General features: G+C 45.7%; 3 protein-coding genes across 4 annotated transcripts in view; all 3 read left to right on the top strand.

Moving 5' to 3' along the window:
• Positions 1-21,446, top strand: part of LOC100115067 (semaphorin-2A) — a 273,030-nt gene that overhangs the window by 113,803 nt on the left and 137,781 nt on the right. For both annotated transcript variants that reach the window (XM_016989530.3, XM_031922659.2), the window contains one exon: positions 11,443-11,575. In XM_016989530.3, coding sequence (XP_016845019.1) covers positions 11,464-11,575 — 112 coding nt within the window. In that variant the 5' untranslated portion in view covers positions 11,443-11,463. The remainder of the gene's footprint in view (positions 1-11,442; positions 11,576-21,446) is intronic.
• Positions 352-5,618, top strand: LOC103317543. The gene is made up of 4 exons (XM_008215854.1): positions 352-385; positions 4,616-4,702; positions 4,761-5,051; positions 5,104-5,618. Exons 1-4 carry the CDS (start codon positions 352-354, stop codon positions 5,616-5,618), a joined length of 927 nt encoding a protein of 308 aa, XP_008214076.1.
• On the top strand, positions 17,503-18,600 carry LOC107982086. Its single transcript, XM_016989531.3, has 2 exons — positions 17,503-18,232; positions 18,347-18,600. The coding sequence occupies exons 1-2, from the start codon at positions 17,923-17,925 to the stop codon at positions 18,412-18,414; spliced, it is 378 nt and encodes a 125-aa protein (XP_016845020.1). The 5' UTR covers positions 17,503-17,922; the 3' UTR covers positions 18,415-18,600.

Raw genomic sequence — 21,446 nt, forward strand, 5'->3', positions numbered from 1 at the left:
AGTCTAGGCGTTGGATACATACTTAAGATACTGGCGCTCAAAAGGACTTGCTTGCAGCCTTTAGCCGAATCCAATATCATCAAGGAAAATATGTTAAAATATCCCGAGCCGTATGATCATTATGAAGACTGCGTCGAAGATATCGACAGGACAAGATCCAGCAGATTAATCGAGAAGTGAACTGTATTCGATCTTTTAACAAAAGCCAGTGTGAAATAGCAGCGCTCATGCGGCATCGCGATTTTGAGAGCAACTTCAAGGTGTTCAATCTCTGCAATTTTCCTATATACTTCGTACTCCGAAAACACGCTCGACGCTTTCAACAGCGTGGTACACTATTACGAATCCACGATGCACCGGGAGAACTTCATCGACGATGCTATCGGTAATATCTTGTCTTACATAATTGTAAGAAAGTTCGTTAGGTACACCTTGAGCTGCAAAATTTATGAGATGTTGAAAATTATGAAATCATCGAGAGGCATATCAAGATAAGAGCACAGATGTATATATGGGGAATTTTACGGGAAAAATATACTTTCTTGTCTTCAAAAACGGCGAAAAAATTGCTGATACGGTGTGTACCATGGGCAGAAAGGCTATTTCAGACTCGGGTGAGGTGTTTTTAGCACTCGTCTACGTTTCGGGCGCCCTCGACTCCGACTCGTGCTGAACACCTCACCCTCGCTTGAAATAGCCTATTTTCTCCCCTTGATGCACAATGTACTATTCTAATTGTACACGTTTCAAGCAATGCAAAACCACGTTCCAACACTAAAAAAGTGCCTCGTTACACTGTTTCCTAGGCCACTCAAATTCGTCAAAAAATAGACAGTTCAACGACAACGACACGTACCTAATGCACGAGGGCACAAACAACAAATGTGTATCGGTAAGATGAAAGAACGAGAAAACAGATCCAATTAAAAAAAATGCATTTAAAATACTTGATCTGGTCAAAAGTTACCTGCAATTAAAAATATGGAAAAATGATGAAAATTGCAAGAGTCATGTTTGTACATCTTTTTGGGATTTTTCCTGATTTTCAATTGTGCATAACTTTTTACTAAATCATATATGAAGCATTCTACGAGAAGTCGAACACTTTGCGGTCGAAAATCGAGCTCTTGCAATTGTAAGGGGACACTAACCAGACCAAGTTTTTTACGTGCGTTTGGGCATACAATATGTAAAAAACATGGGTGCCACCTCCAAACCCTATGCCAACAAAAAGTTACGGGCCAATTAATAATTGCCAATAAATAGCTTTTATTGCGCCCCGGGTAATTTATTACCCAGCCGAGCAATTGTCATTACGTTCAAAAATCGTTCAAAATGACCGACCAAATTATTGGCCCTTAACTTTTTGTTGGCATAGGGTTTGGAGGTGGCACCATTTTTTGTACATATTGTATGTCCAAGCGCATGTAAAAAACTTGGTCTGGTCAGCGTCCCCTCAAAATTGCAAGAGCTCGATTTTCGACCGCGAAGTGTCCGACATCTCGTAGAATGCCTCATATGCATGTCAAATTTTATTACGATCGTTCACGTGGTTCCAGAATCATAACGGTATATACGTACATACACAAACACACTCATCCGCACGGACGTTTTGTAAAAATGCATGATTCGAACTCCAAATACCTCCAAATGCGTTTCTACGAAGTTTTAGCGAAACTGAAAATTTTACTATTACAAAGCTTCCTCTAGGAGGAAGCAAAATAAAACATGCTTTTTAGACATTCTATCGACCAGCATATATTATACGCCCGTAAAAGGCTATAAATATATAGCGAGACATAAATACAACCGGATGAAACTGCTCAGTAAAAAAGTACTTATTTATGTTAAGCTATTTTTGCATTATCTTTAGCTAAGCAATTGAGTAAAAGCGGTTAATCAATTTTCAACCTCTTTTTTAACCGTTAACTTTATACCATTCTTAGCAACGCCTTTTCAAATTTCAATCTTTTTTATTATATATAAATATATAAAAGATAATCGGTAATCCAAATCGACTTGTGTCTAATGCACTCAAAATATGTACTACAGAATATAGCTTTTCACTATTAGCGTGGAAAGCGTTTCTGGCAAGTATACAGGAATCAAAAATTGCGAGGGCAAGAATCGCATGGGAAAATAGTAAGCCAGTAAGTGGCATAAAGGAAAAAAGGAACAATGATGTCAAAGGCAAGAGTGTCGGGACAAAAGGAAGAAATTAGGTTAATGCATCGTCTGCCTTCACCCCGACGACATTGCCTTCTTTGGGCGAAGAGGCGAAGATGTAACACCCCGGCGCGGGTACTTTCATTCTTAGTTAAATCACTTTGCTCTTGGCTTTGATCAAAAAGATCAAACAAGCTGACAGAAAAAACACTAAAATTACGATAAGTTCTACACTACATTTTTGGTATATAACCAAAGTTGGACAAAGAACTACAATTATGAAGAATGCGCACGGTTAGATGCATTAGGCGTTGAAAACCAAATTTTCTCGAATCAGAAAATCTCGTTTGTCGAAATTAAATTTCAGGATTTTCGTGCTCGCGAACATTCCGTGTTTTAAGAAATTAAGAAACGGAGAAACAAAGGAGAATCTCCAAACAACTGGATAATAAGAGCAGGAGAAATCGAGCCCCGAGAGACGACACAGCTCTCCGAAGAATACGGCCCCTAGTCGCTCGAAGTTCTGCCTGTTTTTCTGTAGGTATATCGTAAAAACGCAATTTTCGCTGGAGCGCGCTGTTTGTGTGTGTGTGTGTGTGCAGCGCGGGATTAGCGACACCGCGAACGCAAAGAAGAATAGCCAATAATATTTTTTAATTAACTCGAACGGGGGCGCCAGGCCGAGCTTTCGGTGTCTATTGAGACCGAGTATACCGAGGCAATCAAATTATATTCCCAACGCAATCAACTTTGCCGGCAAACGAGAAACGCTCCTATGAAATTGTATTCACACGTAGCAGTAGGTGAAAAATATAAATATCTCTGTTGCAAAAGCGATGTATTTTCGAGCATGTAGCTACACCTGTATATGTATAGACGCGCGATAATTATAAGGGAAAGTTTGGCGAAAAATACTCCGAGAAGCTATTTAGAAATTTATCTCGTCCGTTAAAGTTCCGCCATAGCAAGATCGCCAAAGCATTCGCAAATAAATTCGCAAATGAATTCTTTGCTTTCCCTTGGCGTCTCTGTCTGATCTTCGCATTTCGCATTAACACAGCTTCGCCGTCGTTGCCTCTCCCTCTCTCATTTCAAGTTTATATCCTGCCTATTCCGTTCTAACGGGCCAGAGAGCCCGAAAGTTCGTCCAAGGGGAGGCCGGAGAAAATTGAAACTGTAATTATTTTTCTTTGAGCTTCTCCTAGCATTTTACTTCCGAAACGAAGGAGAGAGAGAGAGAGAGAGAGAGAGAGAGAGAGAGAGAGAGAGAGAGAGAGAGAGAGAGAGCCGCGTAGGGACTGTGCAGACGGTTTATCTTTGCCCGCCTGACGCTTTCATTTGTACGCCTTTGGCCCACTCATTCCTTTTGCCGGGAGGAGAAACTGAGCAGGCGCGAAACGGTGCAAAAGAGGAAAGAAGAGAGAAGCCGGCTGCTGCTGGAGCTTTCGGCAAGAAGAGAGGAGGTAAAAAAGTGCGGCAGCTTTTTTCTACTTTTTAGCTCGTTTACGCGCGGAGCTTATTTAACTCTACAGGTGCAATGGAGGATAAGTGACGTTTCCTCCGGGGGATAGCGATTTTTTAAAATTCTCCGAGAGTCTTTCATTTCTTGATAATCGCTGTGCCGACGACGATGCCCGCGGGAACCGCCGCCGCGAGCGCACGCGGGGCCCATCGGAAAAGTACAATCGCGCGCGCACATATTATAGAGGGCGCGATGTCCACCGGCGCGCGGCTATAATAGTGTGCTCTAAAGTTTCCTGCCCCTGCAGCTGCGTGATTAAGTGAGCCCGACATTAGCGAAAGTCTAATTAAATTAATTCCTCTACTTTGCGAGCACTTTGGCCAAGTGCCACTGTCATTATTAGCTCCCCTCGCCGCTGCACCACCCGCGTCGCCGGAATATCAAATTAAAGATTATTCGAAAACTATTTTACCGGCGTTAGGCCTTTTTAATTGCGTCCGCGCCTCGTTGCAATTATCCGATGAAAATCCCTTGGCCGGTGATAATTCGTTCCCATGTATCGCCACTGCACGCGCATGTTCGTTTATTATTCTGAAACTGCCATGCGAGAGCTGATGGTACGCATGATTGACATTGCTCCTGACTAATTATTAGGTGCATAATAATTATAGTTTGTCGACAAAAATCCCCAAAATTGCACCACGGCCGCGCATAGTGCTGTAAAGCAGGCAGCAGTACATTGTTGTCGATACAATATACATATATTTGTTGAATCATTGATGAGCGTGCGCATTTAATAAATGCGCGTGCATGGCCGGATAGCTTAATTTAGTTTCACTTAAATACGGATGTACATGTATCGTATAGCGTTTGCAATTACTCGGCTAGACTTTTCCAAAGCACAATTACCGATTCTTTGAAACGATAAGTAGCGCACTGTTAACATTTACTAAAAAAGAGATGGTTACAATATATCTTATTTCACAGGTAGACAACAAGCCGTCATTAGTGACAACAACCAACTGTCCTCATACTTACCGCTTAACACGGGATTCCCTCAAGGATCAGTACTTGGTCCTTTATTCTTTGCGTTGTACATCAATGACATAAGTCTTTGTCTGGACGGATGTAGCACATCTGATCTATGTGGATGACCTGCAAATTCACAGCCGATGCCACCTCGAGGAGCTCGATTCCTGTTCCGTTAGAATGAACGCTAATGCCGAGAGGATTAAGTGCTGGGCTGAACAAAATAACCTCAAACTTAATGTCCTCAAAACCAAGGCTATCGTCCTGGGCTCGTCCTGCTATATCAATGCTCTACCTACAATAGCTTACACCTTCATCAACATAGGAAGAGCCCAGGTCGATTTTGAATCCTCTGTGCGCAGCCTGGGGGTGGTGCTTGACTCTAAACTAACGTGTAAAGAGCAGGCAAAACGTATATGTAAGCGTGCTCACTCTCTTATGTACAGGCTTTTTCAGGAAAAGCACTAACCTTAGACTGCGCAAACATCTTGTTCAGGTCCTACTCTTCCCCATCATAGATTACTGCTCACTGGTTTACTTCAATTTGACACAAGAACTTGAGACTAAACTACTAAGACTGGTAAATGCAGGTATACGTTATATCTATGGTCTAAAGAGGGATGAGCACGTCACACCTTACAGACGCGAGTTGCAATGGCTCATCACCGCCGGACGTAGGAATTACTTTACGGCCTGCTTCTTAAGAAAGCTATTTAATACTGGCAAACCATCGTACTTAATTGCCTACTTTAACTTCCACGTCGCACTCTGTCCTGTTAGGGGTGACGTGATACCTCAAGTCAAACCCCTCTCCTTCTCGTCAGAGACGCTGAGGAATTCATTCCACATAAATGCCACATACCTGTGGAACTCATTACCCTCACAACTACGGAACACTATACCTATCAATCATTTCAAAAGCGAGGCTATAATCTATTGTTTTAACCTCGAAAATACATAATCACCCTCACTATAAAATCTCTCACTGATATATCACACCTCAATCACAATCATATATATATATATATATATAATATAATATATATAAACACACACACCGGCAAGCACATCTACACACAAATCTTTATAATCAATGAAACTATGAAACTAGAACCATACAGTTATATATTGTACAACACATTGTACAGCAAATAAAATCTAATCTAATCTAATCTAATCCCTGGGCTTTACCCTTGGACGGCACAGCCTAGAACCTCACACCACGCATAACTACCCAATAAAACGTCTCTGCTATGTATTTCTTTAGCTGATGCCTAACTAGATCCCGTTTCAAATGTTACCGATGAACGAGGTGAAATCTGTTAGCCAACTCTTATAAGCTCTTAGCGTTTTTGACCAATGAACTTTCTGCCATTCTCTTTAAACAGTGATACTGGAAAATTGAGACCGAAAATGGATTGGTTATTTCAATTGCGCCTAAAATTCTAACCTTATAAAATGCAGCGTTCTTCAATGTACCTAGTATGATTAAAACGAATGAAATGACTGCTATGCAGTTAGCGCACCGTGTACTATCGATCGAAAAATAACTTTCATATAGTTAAGTGAACGATTATATCAAAAGCAAATACTCAACGTGATGTTGTTGTGAGTTTTCAAAGAGTTCCCAACAGTGAAGAGCTGTAATTTCGGCCGTTCGCCGTCAGACAGATGAGCAGAGTAGAGTTAAGCTGCGTCGCTCAGAAACAATATTTAAATGCATAGAAAAGTTTAAGCAGCCCGTAACAAAGGAGACTGACATAAAATATGAAATTCAAAAGTTGCTTCCCACCGCGCAACGAATGAGCGCGGTGGCAGCGAGATAAAGAGAGATTGCGACAAAGTTGAATATTCGATTTCGTCGCGCGCAAAGTGAGGGCGCGTTAATGCCGGGCGGGCCTCCTCTCGGCGAAAAGATACAGCGAGGCGCCAGGGGGTGCAGGGCGCAAAGCCCGGAAGGGCGTTTTTGGCGTGACAGCCCCGCTCCGACAGCGATTTACGTAGCAAATGAGCGCCGGCGGGTTCGAGATGGGGAGAAGCGGCCTCCGCGCCGGAGGATTCGCGACACGGCGACACAGCGGCGCGTCCTGGCGCAACACGTACGTGCAGCGAACACAGGGCTGTGAGCTGCAGCGCCGATGTAGCCGGGCGCGCACTACGTTTCCCGTAAAATCGCATCACGACCGCCTGGCGGTAAACGCAATGTTCCGGCGTAATTCAGTTACCGCGCAGTTGTCCGCCCTGCGAAGAGCCGAGAGCGACCCTTCCCGCCCATATAGCTGCCACGTGTACTTGGCCATTATCGTTGAAAGCACGGCACTCTCGATTATCGCCTGAAGCCTCCTCCCCGATGCGATCCTAGCGCGCTCCTATAGCCGAGCTCTCGAAAACTGAAAAGCTCCGATAATACCGGGAGCTCGCGCTTGCGACCCTATCCCTCGCGGCGCGCTTAAAATCCGACCCCAGCCGTGCGAATTTTCATAATTCGCTTTGCGACACCGGCGTCAAACTCGCTCGACCCGATCGATCCTCGACGACGGATTGTACGCCGGCAGACGGGCGGAATCTCCGCAGCTGATGCTGCGCAGCCAGCGCTTTAAAATACCGCGGCGCGCGGCCGTTTTTCCGCAACTCCGTGGCGCGGAGTAGCCATCAGCGAGGCAGTGGTTAGAAAAAGCCTCGTGGCCGTCGGAGCTGACCGGAGGGCGACAAGCCGCTTTCAGGAACTTCAAAGTGTCGCTGGCCCCGGGCAGCGAGCAAAGCAGGCGCTTTTCTCGCCCGTGTCTGCGGCCAGAAACGAGGCGAAGCCGCACAGCACTTTTCCCGGCTGCAAGGTGGAGGCCGAGAGCCGCTCGCTGACCAAAGGCTCGTCACGCTCCGCGAAAATCTTGGGCGCCGGCGGCCAGCGGGGCGAACTTCACAAAGGACAACTTGCCGCCGCGCGGTCGCCAGTCCGAGTAGCCACTGCCGCGGAAGCGGGTCGCGCCGCGCGGCCTTTACTATCGGGCGTATGCACCTGCGCGTTCGCTCCTCTTTCGCGCAGGTGCGAGGCCACATCAAAGAAATTTGCTTCGCGCCCATCCGACAATTAAAATTGCAGTCGCGTCCTGGCTTCTTTTCAAACGCTCCGGCGCGCGCGCGCGAGGGGGAGAGGGAGCAGCGGCCACCGCTAATGAACTTACTTCCACGCTTTTTCTCTCCTCTCCCGCGCGACTCACAGTTCTCTTTCGAGCGGACGAAATTATTTCGCGATTTAATGCAATTAACGCTCGGAAAAGTCCGCGCGAATGGGTTTTCAAATCGTTCTTCCGAGCGTATTTCGATTTCGCGGCGACGTGGGCCGAAAGTAGAAACGGCCAGGCGTGGTCAGGCGCGCGCCCGAGTCTGCTTTGATCAGCAAGCCTACGTGTGCATCGAATTTCGACAAAGGCCCGCCCGCCCGACTCTCGCGCTCTATTAAATATAAACATCCGGTAAACCCGTCGATATGTTTCAATAAAGCCGACGTTGTAATCTGGCGTAGCTGGGCTCAAGAGTCGTCAAACAGCATACGTACGTAGCTCGATGTATCGGCTCGCGAGGGTTTGTCGGTACAGTGAAGTATCGAGGACGTTTACACTCGAGCTAGGAGGATTGAATCGCGAAGACAGAGAGTGCGTATGCTATGGATATACAGAGAGATTTCGCCCGTCTCTTCAACTTCTGACCCTTGCACGGGCGGCAGGCCTTCTTCCATCGAAATTATATACATACGTATATCGATCCTGGGCGTCCTCCAGATTCGAGTGCAGCCGAGAGCCATATCCATCGCTCCAAAGGACAGGGGCGCAAGGGTCCTTCGAACGCGGAAGAAAAGAGCGCAGGAGAGGAGAAAATTTGCCCCTTGTCCCGCATTTTTCCAGCGGAAGCGTCAAAGGTGTCCTCCAGAGCGTGATTGAGATCCGCTTTGAGAGACACGGAGGTCTTGGAAATGGGAAAGCGGCTTTAATTAAGGCGCGAATTTCCGTCGCTCCAATGCAGAGATTCTCAAAAATCGCGCTACACCTTGCATCATTCTCCCGCCCCTCGGGAAAGGCGACTTTGACGCGCGGTGGGAGTGTGCGTGTAATTGAATAAGTCAGTTCTCTCCGCACCCCCGCGTAGCGCACACGTGCACGAGGGCCGTCTCATTTTTATTTAACCTCTCGCTCTGACGTATGCGTCTTTGCGCTCTCCCCCCGTCCGTGCTATACCCGCCGCGTCGTAGTCCGCCGTGATATCCCTCCGCTCACGCTAAGCAATTCCGGGAATTCCATTTGTATAGCGGGCAAACATATTTTCTTGTACACGTTATCCAATAAATTGTTTAATGCGCCCGACGCGGCGGAATAACCGGCATTCCCCTCGCTTCTGCGCTTCTGCGTGCGGAGCTTTTCGCTTCGTCGGCAAAAAGGCGGCGGCGACGCCGGCAGCAGAACTCAAAGATACTTTCCGGATAGAGCCGAGCTAAGTTTTAGTAAATCACGCTAATGCGGGTATAATCACATCAGCGCAAAAAAGAAGCGGGCACGTCTGCGCTGCAGCGCGGGCCGGCGGGAGTAGCGCAGCGAATAAGCAATTAGCAGATTCGAGTTTAATCAAGAGTTCTTGCGCGCGCGCGCGCGCGAGAGAGAGAGAGAGAGAGAGAGAGAGAGCGAGAGAGAGAGATAGAGAGAGCGGGCGGCACGTCTCCCGGCCCCGGCAGCGATGCGTCCCATGAATCAATGCGCGAGCTGCACGCGTTGCAAGAAGAGTCGAGAGCGGCGGCAGTGGCGGCGGCGGCAGCCACCGGAGCTAAACCGAAGTTGTCCTTTAAGCCAGGCGATTTTCCGAGAGCGACTTTTTCATTCGCATCCGGTCGAGGAAGAAAAGCGCGCCGGGCAATTTGTCGCGCTGCGGACGACGAAAGATCTCTCTCTCTCTCTCTCTCTCACTCTCTCTCTCTCTCTCTCTCTCTCTCTCTCTCCCTCTCCCTCGCCCTGCTGTAGGCCTTCGCAGCCGCGTGGCCTCGAGCTGAGAAAGCCGTGGGAGCGACTAACTCGGTTTAACTGAGCTCCCGTTAACTCGCTTAGCGCTAATGCCGGTCGCAATGTAGCTAAGTGGCTATTGCTGCCCCAAGCGATTCGCCGGGCTTGACTCATTTACCAATTACTTGGAAGGCAGGCGTTGCTTCTCTCGCCTGCTGCCGTTGCCGCTGCCGGACCTGGTCCGCGGCGATGTCAGCCTCCGAGCTATGCGCCTGGCTCGAAATTATTGTCTCCGCAGCTCTGCCGCTGCTGCTGCTGCAAGTACGCCCTAGCTCTCGAGTCTCTCTCGGCGTGACCCCGAGCTTTAAGCAGATTACACGATAAATTAAGCGATAAATCTCCGAGATTAAGAGAAAATCGATTACGCCACTCTGCGGTCGCCTTTCTTCCAACGCTGGCCCTCGCGCTGAAAAGTGGCGAGACTCTTCACTCAAATCCCTGCTCCCTGCCTTGAACGAGTATCCGATAAACTCCGCGTCTACAAGCCTGTCACTCGCTGTTTACCGGATCCTGCGGGGTATTGTTTTTCCAAATCAGTTTATCGATCGACCGACTTATTCGACCGTTGAACAAACATTCCTCAAAAAGCATGCTGAGCGCTCGAAGATTACCTCAATCGAAAAGACCTAATTGTCTCGCACGATTCGTCACACCTTATCGCGGCCATTCCGAAAGGTGCAGTAATTCAATTCCGATGCCCGAAACAATGCGACTGCACTGCTAACCGCGTCCTTCCCGGTGCGTACAATGCTGAGGTTTCGTTGCTGGTCAGCTGCAGGCTACGCGCGCTCCCAGATAGAGCCTAAAAAATCGCGAGCCATCAGTCCAACCGAGTTTATCTCCGCGCGGCGGGGAAAAGTAGTTCCGGGTGCGCATCATGGACAGGGCTGCGGGTGTAAAAAGTCGGTCGCGCACGCGATACGCGTGTATAGCCAAGGGGCAAGAAGCGGGAGCTCTCGAGTAATGACAAATGCCGGAGCCGGGGAGGAATGAGTTCGAGAACGTGTTGGCCGCAGCGGAGATGCTCGCTCCCCGGTAAATACGTTTTTCTCCGCCGGACAGCGGCAGGTGGAAGAAGAAGTTTGTCAGTGCGAAATCAATAACCGACGAGTTCCAGCGCGCGCTCGGAGAGAGAAAAAGCTCGGCTCGGAAACTTATTTCCCGCGTCTCTCGCGCTCGGTCTTTCTTACACCGACTGCTGCTAATAGAATGATTTTCGGGTCCCGCGCAGACTTCTCTTCGGCCGTCGTAAATCAAAGCTTTCACGCCGGGCTCGCAATTCTCTCGCGGCAGCTCCTTTTCTCATCCGCGGCCAAGTCCAGGGCATTGTGGAGAGATAGAAATTCATTCGCGCGTTATTCGAGACACACGAGGCAAGCTTATACCGTAACCCTAATGACGCAACTTCCGCGCGCGGCGTTCGAGCCGGGAATAGTTGGGGAAACAGGCCGCTAATCGCGCGCAACCTACGGCTAAACGAAAGTCAACATTCGATACCGCGCCGATACACGCGCGATGCGCTATTATGTTTTGCTTGGTTAGTTGTGGACGCCCGCGAACACACACCTGCCGGAATATCGAATTTTAATGAATGCCCGACAGATGTGGACTCGCCGCAACTCGAGGCTTCGGCCGTTACGTGCAACAACTTATTGGCCCTGTTGTCTTTCGCGAACATAAACACGCTGCCTATACGTATACAGCGAGGTAATGATCGACGATTGCTATTGTCTGTTGCAGTGTGTCAGTGCTAGCGCGAGGATGGACGAGCGGAGGCATCGGGGCCCTCCGAGCTGGGCCGCGACTGTGCTGCTTCTGCTGCTGCTGCTGGTCGGCGCCTCCGCAGCCGGCACGCTGGAGAAGCTTCACGAAGGTAAGATACAAGCTTTTCTCTCCCATCAGCCGATCGCTGCGCTGCGCTCGCCAACTTTCGTCGTAAACTTTCATCGCTGCGCAGCCTCGACGTGAATACTGTTTACTCGCCTTCTCGCAAACTTGCTTCCCGCTTACAAGGGAAAATGCGATTGATAAGTCCCGACAGAGCAACGCGCAGGGTAAATTCTTTGAAAACACTACACTCGTACGTGGCCGGCTATAAGCTGCATGGGAGCACGGAGAAGTGTTTAAAGCCCCGTGGGTCGTGCGCGCGGCGACTATATCCATCATAGCGCATAAGACAGTTTAAGGCGCATTCGTAATGTAACGAGCTCATCCCTCTTCGGTCATTATCCTGGCGCCGCGTAGTATATACGCCAGCCCGAGGGCTCGAGTCGGAAAACGGAAAAGGGCTGCATACAACGCGATAGCTCAGCGTCCGTGCAAATTCGATCTGCATCACAAGTCGCCGCCCCATGAATAGAATCATTCGGATTTCTGTATTAATCACGCTCTCTCTCTCTCTCTCTCTCTCTCTCTCTCTCTCTCTCTCTCTCCCGCTCTCCATATCCTTCCCTTGCGCGAGCTCCTCTCTGTCTCCTTTCTTTCTACATTAATTAGCTTTTATATCCGGCACGGACTTTATAATTGAATTCCGAATTTCCTTTTGTTGCCGCCGCGCCGCTGTAGGATCGTCTGCTCCGCGTGCATACTAAAACGCGCGCGTATCGGGATTTCGAGGGGCGAAAAGTCGTCGCAATTTTCACCTGCAACGGTGTCTAAAATTCCTTTACCCTCGTTTCGCGCCAAAGCGAAGTCGGCGGAGCGCGGGAATAAATGCTATGTATAACATACCTGCATGAAAAGAGAGCCTGATCACGCGTTCGCTCGCGCGAACGTTCTCGGCGCTGCATCTGGTGTATCGGAAAGTGAATTTCCTGCGCCACTCTTTTCCCGGGAATTATCTATCTCGGTTGCCCGCCGACGAGCTATCTATGTCGATAAAGTCGTCGCAGCGGCGGAGCGCGTGTACGTGTAGAGGCGCGCGCACACTGGCGCACATAGGTGTACGTATAGAGGCGCGTGCATCCACAGCGGCTTCCGGCCGATAGGTTTGCATCTGGCTCGCCTACGACGAGTGCCTGACGAGCTTCTCTTTCTCTCTGTGTGTGACGCGGCGCGCGACTTCCGTCTGAGCGAGCATCGGCCAACTTCCGCTTCCGACGACGTGGCCTTTCACATGCGCGGCTCTCTTGCGTTTCGTGCACTCCGGTCAACGAGCGCCCTCACCCGTCGACTTCTTATGCCAGGTCCCCTGCACTGCACTTGGTCGAGTCCTCTCTGTAACGTGTGTCGCGCTTCTTGTCTGCGGCTTCTCTGATCAGTCGTGCGCGCACGAGTACGAGCTCAAAGCCCCCGCTCGAAACTTGGCGTGCTGATTATGCGGACGCGCGGTAAAAAGCGAGTATTGGCGCGCGAATCCTCCCGCAAGGCCTTTGTCTGCCTGAAAAATTATTCAGCGGTCCGGCGTTATGCGGCCGATCAATCATCTCGGCGCGCGGGAGCGAATCTCGGCTCATTTGTCGAGCGAGCGAGAGCCCGAAGCGCTCCGGCCTTACGTTCCGACGTCTCATTCTCTCCTGCATCGCCTGTCCGTCTGTCTGCGGGAGAGTCTCTTGGCACATTCTCACGCGCCGGCACTCAATTCCGCGTCGTGTGATTTGTGAGAGAGCGCCGCCCGTCTGATGTGCGCTCTAAGCCTCGGCGGGCTCGCGAGTCACGAACTTGAGTGTGTGTGTATACACGTATGTGGCCCTCGTGTGGGCGCCCGGCTAAAAAATCTCCCAGACTCGGACCTGATCCCGCCCGCTCCGCCCGTGCGTTCGCGCGCGAGACCTGCGTGCGCGCGAACTGATGCTGTTTACCGTAGACATTGGCTAGCGAGCCACTTTATCGCCGGGACGTGAGTCTGCGGCCAGACTCGCGATATCTTGATGATTCCATCGATCGGCTGCGAAGGCGCAAACAAAGCGATCGACATCAAGTGCCGCGCTTTTGCCTTCCTCGCTCGCGGCGGCAATCGGGGCGCGAAATAATTCGCAGCTTCCTCTCGCAGCCCAACGAAGCTATGCAGAAGTACGCAGCGAGCTCGCGAAACTTTGCTTCTCAAGAGTCGTTGAAACGTTCGATGAAACTGCGCTCAAGGCTAGAAAAACGTATACATACATCTCCGGGTAATTTGTCAGCTACGCGTTTTGGCTGTACGCGCACCGCTGGAAAAAAACTTTGTTTCAACTTTGCACAGTCGCTGCCACGCACTTATACACAGCTGAATGTGTGTGAGCTTTTCATCCGATCAACGAATTCGACTCGGCCGAAGAGACTTAATGATCGCAATAAAGTGTATAAAAGCGGAGCGTCGTCAGGTCGACGCCAAAGTCGGCAGCATAAAAGAATCATGACTCGCGCTGCCATTTCCCGCGGGATATAATTGCCCAACTACGGCTAGGTAGACAATAACTCGATGTCTACTTTTGCCGCGCGCGTTCCGCCATTCTGGCTATCGAACAATGCTTGCGATTCTGGAGAAAAAAAGTATGTGTAGGTACTTTTTGTGCCAGTTTTCAACTACCTGCTCTGTACCTATAGACAACTATACGCCAAACTTCTGAACTCAATGCTAGTGGATTATTATTTTAGCCATCACTTACGTTGACACCATCGCGTCGAATAAATGGTATTCACGTGTGAGCTGATCGTTAAATATAGACGCTACGTATAATTAGTAATTCTCAGCAGCTCGATGAACCGAGGTCCGTGTTCGTTTGGCGTGTGAGTATTGCATAAACTTTTCTATTAACAAGTTTTCTCGTGCACACACCTTCGCCGCGTTTTTGTCTCTTCTCTATTGTGAGAAAGTGGGACATTTGGAATGCGCTTGATTATATGAGGACCTTTCGGAGATTGATTTTTCAAACACATACACAGCTCAAATTCGTTTGCTGTGTATCAACGTGTTTTTCCTCTCCTGGGATGCGGAAATTTAGCCATATCTCACGATTGTTCCTTGTTTGCTGCTTTTGATTTCACAGAATTTTCCGCTTGAAAACAATGAAAAGTAATGAAAGTCGTGCCGTTATAGGAGAGATCAAACGGGTTCGTTAAAACGCTTGAATTTATCGTTTTGCCGCACAATATACTGCCGAGCAGCAAATCGCTGATAATGTCAAACGTTCGACGTATAATATTCGATTTAATTATATACATCGATGTTCATATAGGCAGAAATAAACAACGCTGCGGGTTGCGAATGCGCGCTTCGGCATCGTATCGCGCATTGTTATGGAATTACTCGGAGCACTGTGCACACAAAGGTTCGAGTCGAGTTATATAAGGGCTGTAAATTTCGGCGACAAAGGAAAAATGCCGGACGAGCAGGCGAGCGGGAAATTGCATGTTTTATGCATCATTTTTTGGAAAATGCCATTGCAGGCGAGATCGAGGCTCGCTCATGAACAAAAGTTTTCTTTGCTCGACTCGCTCGCTTCACGCCGCTATTATGGGCGTTCCGACGCGTTCGGAATTTGCATAAGCGAGCGCGCGAACGCACGAAAATTGAAAATCCCGGCCGCAAAAAGAGCGCGCGCCGCTGTTCCCGGCCGCGGAGGAAGAACAAAGGCGCTCAATTATTCGCGTATCGCGGAGCGTCAAACTATCTTGCAGGTATAAATTCAAGTCGCGCAGGTCATACATAATGCCGAGCGGTCGTCGCTTTTTTCGCTCGCGCTGTAAAATGCAGATTTGGACGCATTGTTCGAGCCTCTACTATTTTACGGCGCATTGTCTTCTCTCCCGCGGCTGATGCCGCGTGGCAATGAGCGTCGAACTTGCCGGACGCAATACAGGTACCTGGTGTACGCCATGGGTACAGCTATAGCTAGCGGAGCTATGCTCATGCGGCGCCGGCAGCAGCGAGCGAGCAGAGCTGCAGCGGGCAGACTCGGGGGAGGACTGCCGGGTGGGGGATGGCACGGCGTATAATTCAGTTTTACACTGAAAGGACTCATTTACATGCGTTCGTTCGTTTGATTGAATCTCTCTTTCTGTCCCTGCGGCGTGTTTCTGCCTCGCTCTTTCTCCCCGTCGCGCAGCGTCCGATCGGAGTGCGAGCTCTGCGCAGCCCACCCCTGATGCGCGCTCAGGCCAGGCAGGCCAGGACGACCCCAACGCGGTTAGCTGTTTCAATTTCCCCTCGCTGCACAAAACTGAAAGGAGTTGTGTCGTCTGCTGCCCCCTATCTTTCTGCGCGACTCGTCTACTCGCACTCTCCACTCCGATGGACGCCGCTGCCCGCCGCTGCCCGCCGCTGCCTCCCTTGCCCAAGTCTGGACTATTTCCCTCTGGCTGCCAGTCCCGCGCGTCACGGATATCATTATTATATTGCCATCTACTGTGATTACGCTTTTTTCAGTCCGGCGCTGGCACCCTTGGCGACTCGCCCTCTCTTACAATCCTGATATCTTTTCACTTCGATGTGTACCACTAACTCCTGTAATGCTTTTATCGTGGGATATTTTCTTTTGACGTTGAATACACGGGCTTGCCCGCCACTCTGCGTTGCATGCGTGTAGTCTTTTTCGATACGTCTTTGTTTGGAATGAGACTTCGCGTCGTGTACTACAATATATTATACAAATCGAGTAAAAGCGACATGTTGTTAAACAATGATAAATCGTGCAGTGTACAAGTGGATAATTGAAACAACCCGAATCTTTATTTAGTTTAACGTAACACGGCATTTATAACGTGACTTCTAGTCGCGAAATTCCCAAGTGAGTCTCGATAAATGCTCAAGTGAATGCCGAAATTGCTTTATTATAATATTTTTGCACAGGGACATTTTTTTCTCGAGAATGGGGCTTTGTGACACTGTTCTTTTGACCATTCAAACTCATCGAAAAGAAGCCATTGTTCAACGGCACGTAGGTACTCGATATTTGAGGACGCAAACAAAACATTGCTATTCACAGAGTCGGAGTTCGGGGACAGAGACTTAATTCGAAGAAAACATTTGTTTTATGACCGTTTTTTGAATTTCACAAAACTATATTTTTTTGTATTTTATTTATCATTGACTTGCTATAAATAATTCATGTATAACCCATATAAAAGAGAATAATATTACCTACTCTTACCCGTTTGGCTCTCGGGCTCAACCACGCCGCAAAGGCGAAAAAGTAATGTTTTTCTAAATAAGCCACTCCTAAATGAAAAGTCAGAGCCTTGTTGCAAAGAAAAATATGACGATTAATTCCTTGGTAAAAAAGTGCCATCTCTTCTGGCCGGTCCGCGTACTATTGGCTATTATGATCTACCAGCGGATTCCGTAAAAATTGGGTGGATTTTTATGTGATTCCGGTGCACCGTCGGTAAAAAGTTATCGACGGAACGCAGCGCTCGAGCCATGTGATCGTATAAACCCGAAATCTAACTAACATGCACGTATTTAATTAACTTATTTCACGGTGTAAAGTGTGTTATTATTATTTTATTTGAATTTTTTTAACAATTTGAAAATTTTAATAGCGGAAGGCCAGCCATTCGTAAAAACCGCGTGAAAATGTTAGTGTTTCCTAGGCAGCTGTTACCAAAATCATTAGTCAAATATTCGTGAACATTTTTATTAGGGTTATGAGTCAGACTATTGACTATATAGCTGTGACTGACAGGCAAAATGGCATAAGTTCACTTTTCGCGAAAATCGAAATAATTGTGGATTTCATATCTTCAAACAATCTCTTTTCATGTTAAAATGTTGGGAGTTACTGAAAGGTTGCACTACAAACTACGATACACCCAAGAAATAAGTCCATAAATCCGGTTTTTCGATTTTCTTCTCTATATAACGACATAAGTCAATTCCAAATATGAGTTTTTTTATGTGGACTAGATTTTGAACAGCGCGCGTTGCGTGTCCTAACCTCGAAGATGTCTTGACTTTCTAATTTAGACGCATGCGCACAACAATCTTAGCTTCACAACATCCGGTCATGACTTTTGGCTTCCTCCTAGAGGAATTACAAACCACTTGAACCTATTCAATAAATACAATAATTTAATACACATTGAGTCTGGAAGATGAAATTGAAAAAAGATTTTTGCAGTTTATTTATAATGTCAGTTTACCAATATAAACAGTATCCCTATCAAGGTTTGCGGCTTCCTTTACATCAAATAATAGACTTGGTTTTCGCGTATCTTGGAGGAGTAAAGTAAATTGGAGTGTTCTTAGTCTTTTCAATTGATCTACAAGCTCTGTAGTAGCCATTCTAAATTAAAGACAGCATGGTAATTATAAAAAACCTTGTTTCATATAGGGCCTATTTCAACATAAACATAACCTATCAAGACGTAACGCGAGAGTGTACAACTGCAAGATCGCAGGTAAAATGGAAGTCCGCAAAGCACGAGCGCGAAAAACAAATGCAAGCTAATGCGACTGACGCAAGGAGGCAAACAGCAGCAAGCAGCTCATTACCTCTTGAACGACGGACTGCAATAGCCGCTTCGCTAATTTACTGCATTGATAATTTCATTCACCGGAAAGACATCAAGACATCATCGAAGATCATGGATTCGGCAAAACCAACTCAAAGTAAGTTCAATAATATTTTTAATAATTAAACCGACGCGTTCGCGGGAGCCCTGTACCTAATCATTTTTTTTACCCGCGTGAAATTAACATATTCCAATAAATTATTTGTTGCAGACGAGCTTGCAACGCCGGCAAACGCAAAGGAAGAAAAGCGAGTCACTTACCAACAGGTGATGAGGTAGATGGAAAAGGATTCAGTGCGGATGGCAGCCGAATCCTTGGCCATCAAGGATCGTATTTTCAAGTTGAGCCAGACAATGAGGGCTGCACTACAAAAAAACAATGATTACATTTGAAAAGTACATTTACACTTGTGAATTTTTTAAAAATTACAATAAATAATAATAATTGTAATTTAAAAATTACAATATTTGCCATTTGGCTTTCATTCCCTACTGAAAAAATCACGCGATTATCACGTGATAATTGATCACTGCAAAAATTATAGTTTTGTTCAAATATGTATCACTAATTATAAGTTTAATAAAGACATTTTCATATCAACATAGTGTAATTATTATTTTATATTCATTTTAGAAATAAATATAAATTATTTTTTATATAATAATTTTGTAGTACGTATACATTTCAAATAATATATTTATGTGCACTGATTTAAACGCAGATATTTAATTTTGTAGTTTTTCAGTTACAAAAAAATTGAGTGTATCACGTGATAATCACGTGATAATTTTGTCGATTACTTGACGTGATTGTCACGTGATTTTTTCAGTAGGGAATGAAAGCCAAATGGAAAATATTGGTAAATATTGGAAATTTTTTTTTATTATAATTTAAAAAAAAATCACAAGTGTAAATGCACTTTTCAAATGTAATCATTGTATTTTGGGGAGCAGCCCTGCTGATGCTTTGCTTTTTCCGTAAGGATGCTCTATTTCTGTTTGATTCACTAGTTTCCTCCTCTAGATCAGTCATTATTTTCAACTCATCCACAGCCTCTCTGCAAACATTATTTACAGAACTCAAATCGAGTAATAAATTTATCTCGAAATCTCTGTTGAAAGCCCATTGAACTAGTATCGTAATGTACTATTGAAACTAACTGGTTTCATAAACACCCCAAAAAAGGGATAATGGTGCTATATAATGCTGTAACTAAATCCAAAATTTGAACTTGATTATTTGCCTTTTTACTCTAGTTGTCGCGTCTCGTAGAAAAACGTCTTTTTTCAGTTTTTGATGTTTTTTTCAGGACTTGCCTCATGAAATGACTTAAAATTAAAATGTTGTATACCCTGGTAAAAATATTAACGGGTTTACAGCTAGAAATATGCATGATCCGTTAAAAATTATCATGAAATTAGTTAAAATCCTGCTATCAGAGCGACCTTTTTAACGGGTTTCTAGCTACAAACCTGCTAACGAGAGTGAGTTATTTCAATCCGATTTACTGCTTGAAACCTGCTAATTCTGAAATATTAGTACACGGCGAATGCGCGGTGCGCGGGATACAGCGACAGCGTAGATGCCTGACCTAATCTTCCGATGTACATACACATACAAGTTTCCGATACACATTATTCTTAATCTGAGCTTGGCTCATAAATAATCGTGACATTTCGCTCTTCGTAACTGCGATTCCACGTGTGCGTGCGTGTAAGTGTGCGAGAGAGAAAGATACAGAGAGCCAGCACGTTGTGTTGTGTCATACAGCACACGAGTGCGAGTGAGAGTAAAATTTTACTTATTATTATTGTGCTCAGCGACATACTGTTTCTTTTTCTCCTGCGCAACGAGGTTATTCCAATTTTTACATTTACGGTCGATAATTTACCGACGGAGAGTTCGCTTAAAATATCATAACAGGTTATTAGCAGGTATCAGTAGGAAATAAGCTGTCAAACAGACAGGTTTCTAGCTACTGTTTCTAGCTACCGTTAACTACCGTTTCTAGCTACTTTATAACGAATGAAACCCGTTAACGCTTTACCAGGGTAGTTCTAATAACCTTCAATAATCATGTTAAGTTTTAGAAAGGTTCGAAATTTAGTTTTTGAATAAAACGATTTTAAAAAAGTGTGCTTTATGTTATACGTATAATAAATGAACGACGAACGATAATATAAATTTTCCGCGGTAAAAAGATACATTTTATTCGCTTTAAGGTCCATAATAATGAGTAATTTACTTTTATCAAGTTTTCCAATAACTTTATTGCGTTCACAAAATGTGTACTCACAACTATGTACTAGTAAAAACAAAGAAAATGAGACTTCGTGGGTTAAAATCTACTCAGCAGAAGCTAAGATACAGGTGTATACGAACGAACACACACACATACACACATATGTACGGACATTTTCCAAAACACACTTCCTACATGTTTTTACACAAACTCAAAAAATTACTATTGCAAAGCTTCTTAGGAAGGAAGCAAAAATAAGTATTCTATAAGCATATATGCCCAACGACTACGAGAATAGAAAAGCTGAAATTGATTTCAAATTTTGGAAAAAGGTAGATTTTTTATCTGTCTTGGCTAAGTTCTTTGAGCGTCTTTTAAAGCCCTATAATATGGTTTTTAAGATATCAATCGAGTGATTTTATTTTGAAATTTTCTAATTTTTAATTTCTTATATATTTTGTGTAATATAAGTCCAACTCATAAAAACTCCGAGCCTGGCGCGCACGTGGGCTCTTGACTTGGCTAGTTGACACCCGAAATCTGTCCCCACCAACGTTTCCACGCACGTTCGAACATGTGCTCGCTTTCCTCTACGACGCGACTCTCGCAACAACACTTAACTATTGTGACGTCACCCACACTTAAAACGAATGCATTTTGAATTCTGATAATCCGTACAGCATTTCTTTGTCGAGTTTTACTATAAAATTTTCAACTTAAAGTTATTCATTTAAAAATTCAATTGATACTTCTGTATAAAACTTCTAACAATTATATTATTTATCTTTACAACTACAAACGATTAAAATTCAAATAAAACTTTAAATCAATTTAGTTGACTTTTTTCTCTAACTAAACAATAAATTTATCAGTACAAACACGATAATCGATTAAGCAAATTATATTAGCGTCTCAATATTAAATAACTAATTAAATAAATTTAATTTTAAAAAATGGCTACACTTCAAATGGACATATCATGCTTGATAAAAATCTCTACGTGAAAATAAATCGCAAAATCTCAATATATTTGTCTGCCGAATATCTCAAAAAGAACAATTTATATAT

Source organism: Nasonia vitripennis, chromosome 2, assembly GCF_009193385.2.
Source record: "Nasonia vitripennis strain AsymCx chromosome 2, Nvit_psr_1.1, whole genome shotgun sequence".
In the NCBI taxonomy this organism is placed as follows: Eukaryota; Metazoa; Arthropoda; class Insecta; order Hymenoptera; family Pteromalidae; genus Nasonia; species Nasonia vitripennis.

Bases quoted from the DNA above. Each gene is read 5' to 3' on its own strand.
- LOC103317543 (XM_008215854.1), top strand. From the start codon at position 352: ATGCACCGGGAGAACTTCATCGACGATGCTATCG. The intron at 4,703-4,760 runs GTCCTTTATTCT...GGACGGATGTAG, and splicing joins CCCTCAAGGATCAGTACTTG to CACATCTGATCTATGTGGAT. The intron at 5,052-5,103 runs GTAAAGAGCAGG...TCTTATGTACAG, and splicing joins GCTTGACTCTAAACTAACGT to GCTTTTTCAGGAAAAGCACT.
- LOC107982086 (XM_016989531.3), top strand. From the start codon at position 17,923: ATGGTAATTATAAAAAACCTTGTTTCATATAGGGCCTATTTCAACATA. The intron at 18,233-18,346 runs GTAAGTTCAATA...TATTTGTTGCAG, and splicing joins TTCGGCAAAACCAACTCAAA to ACGAGCTTGCAACGCCGGCA.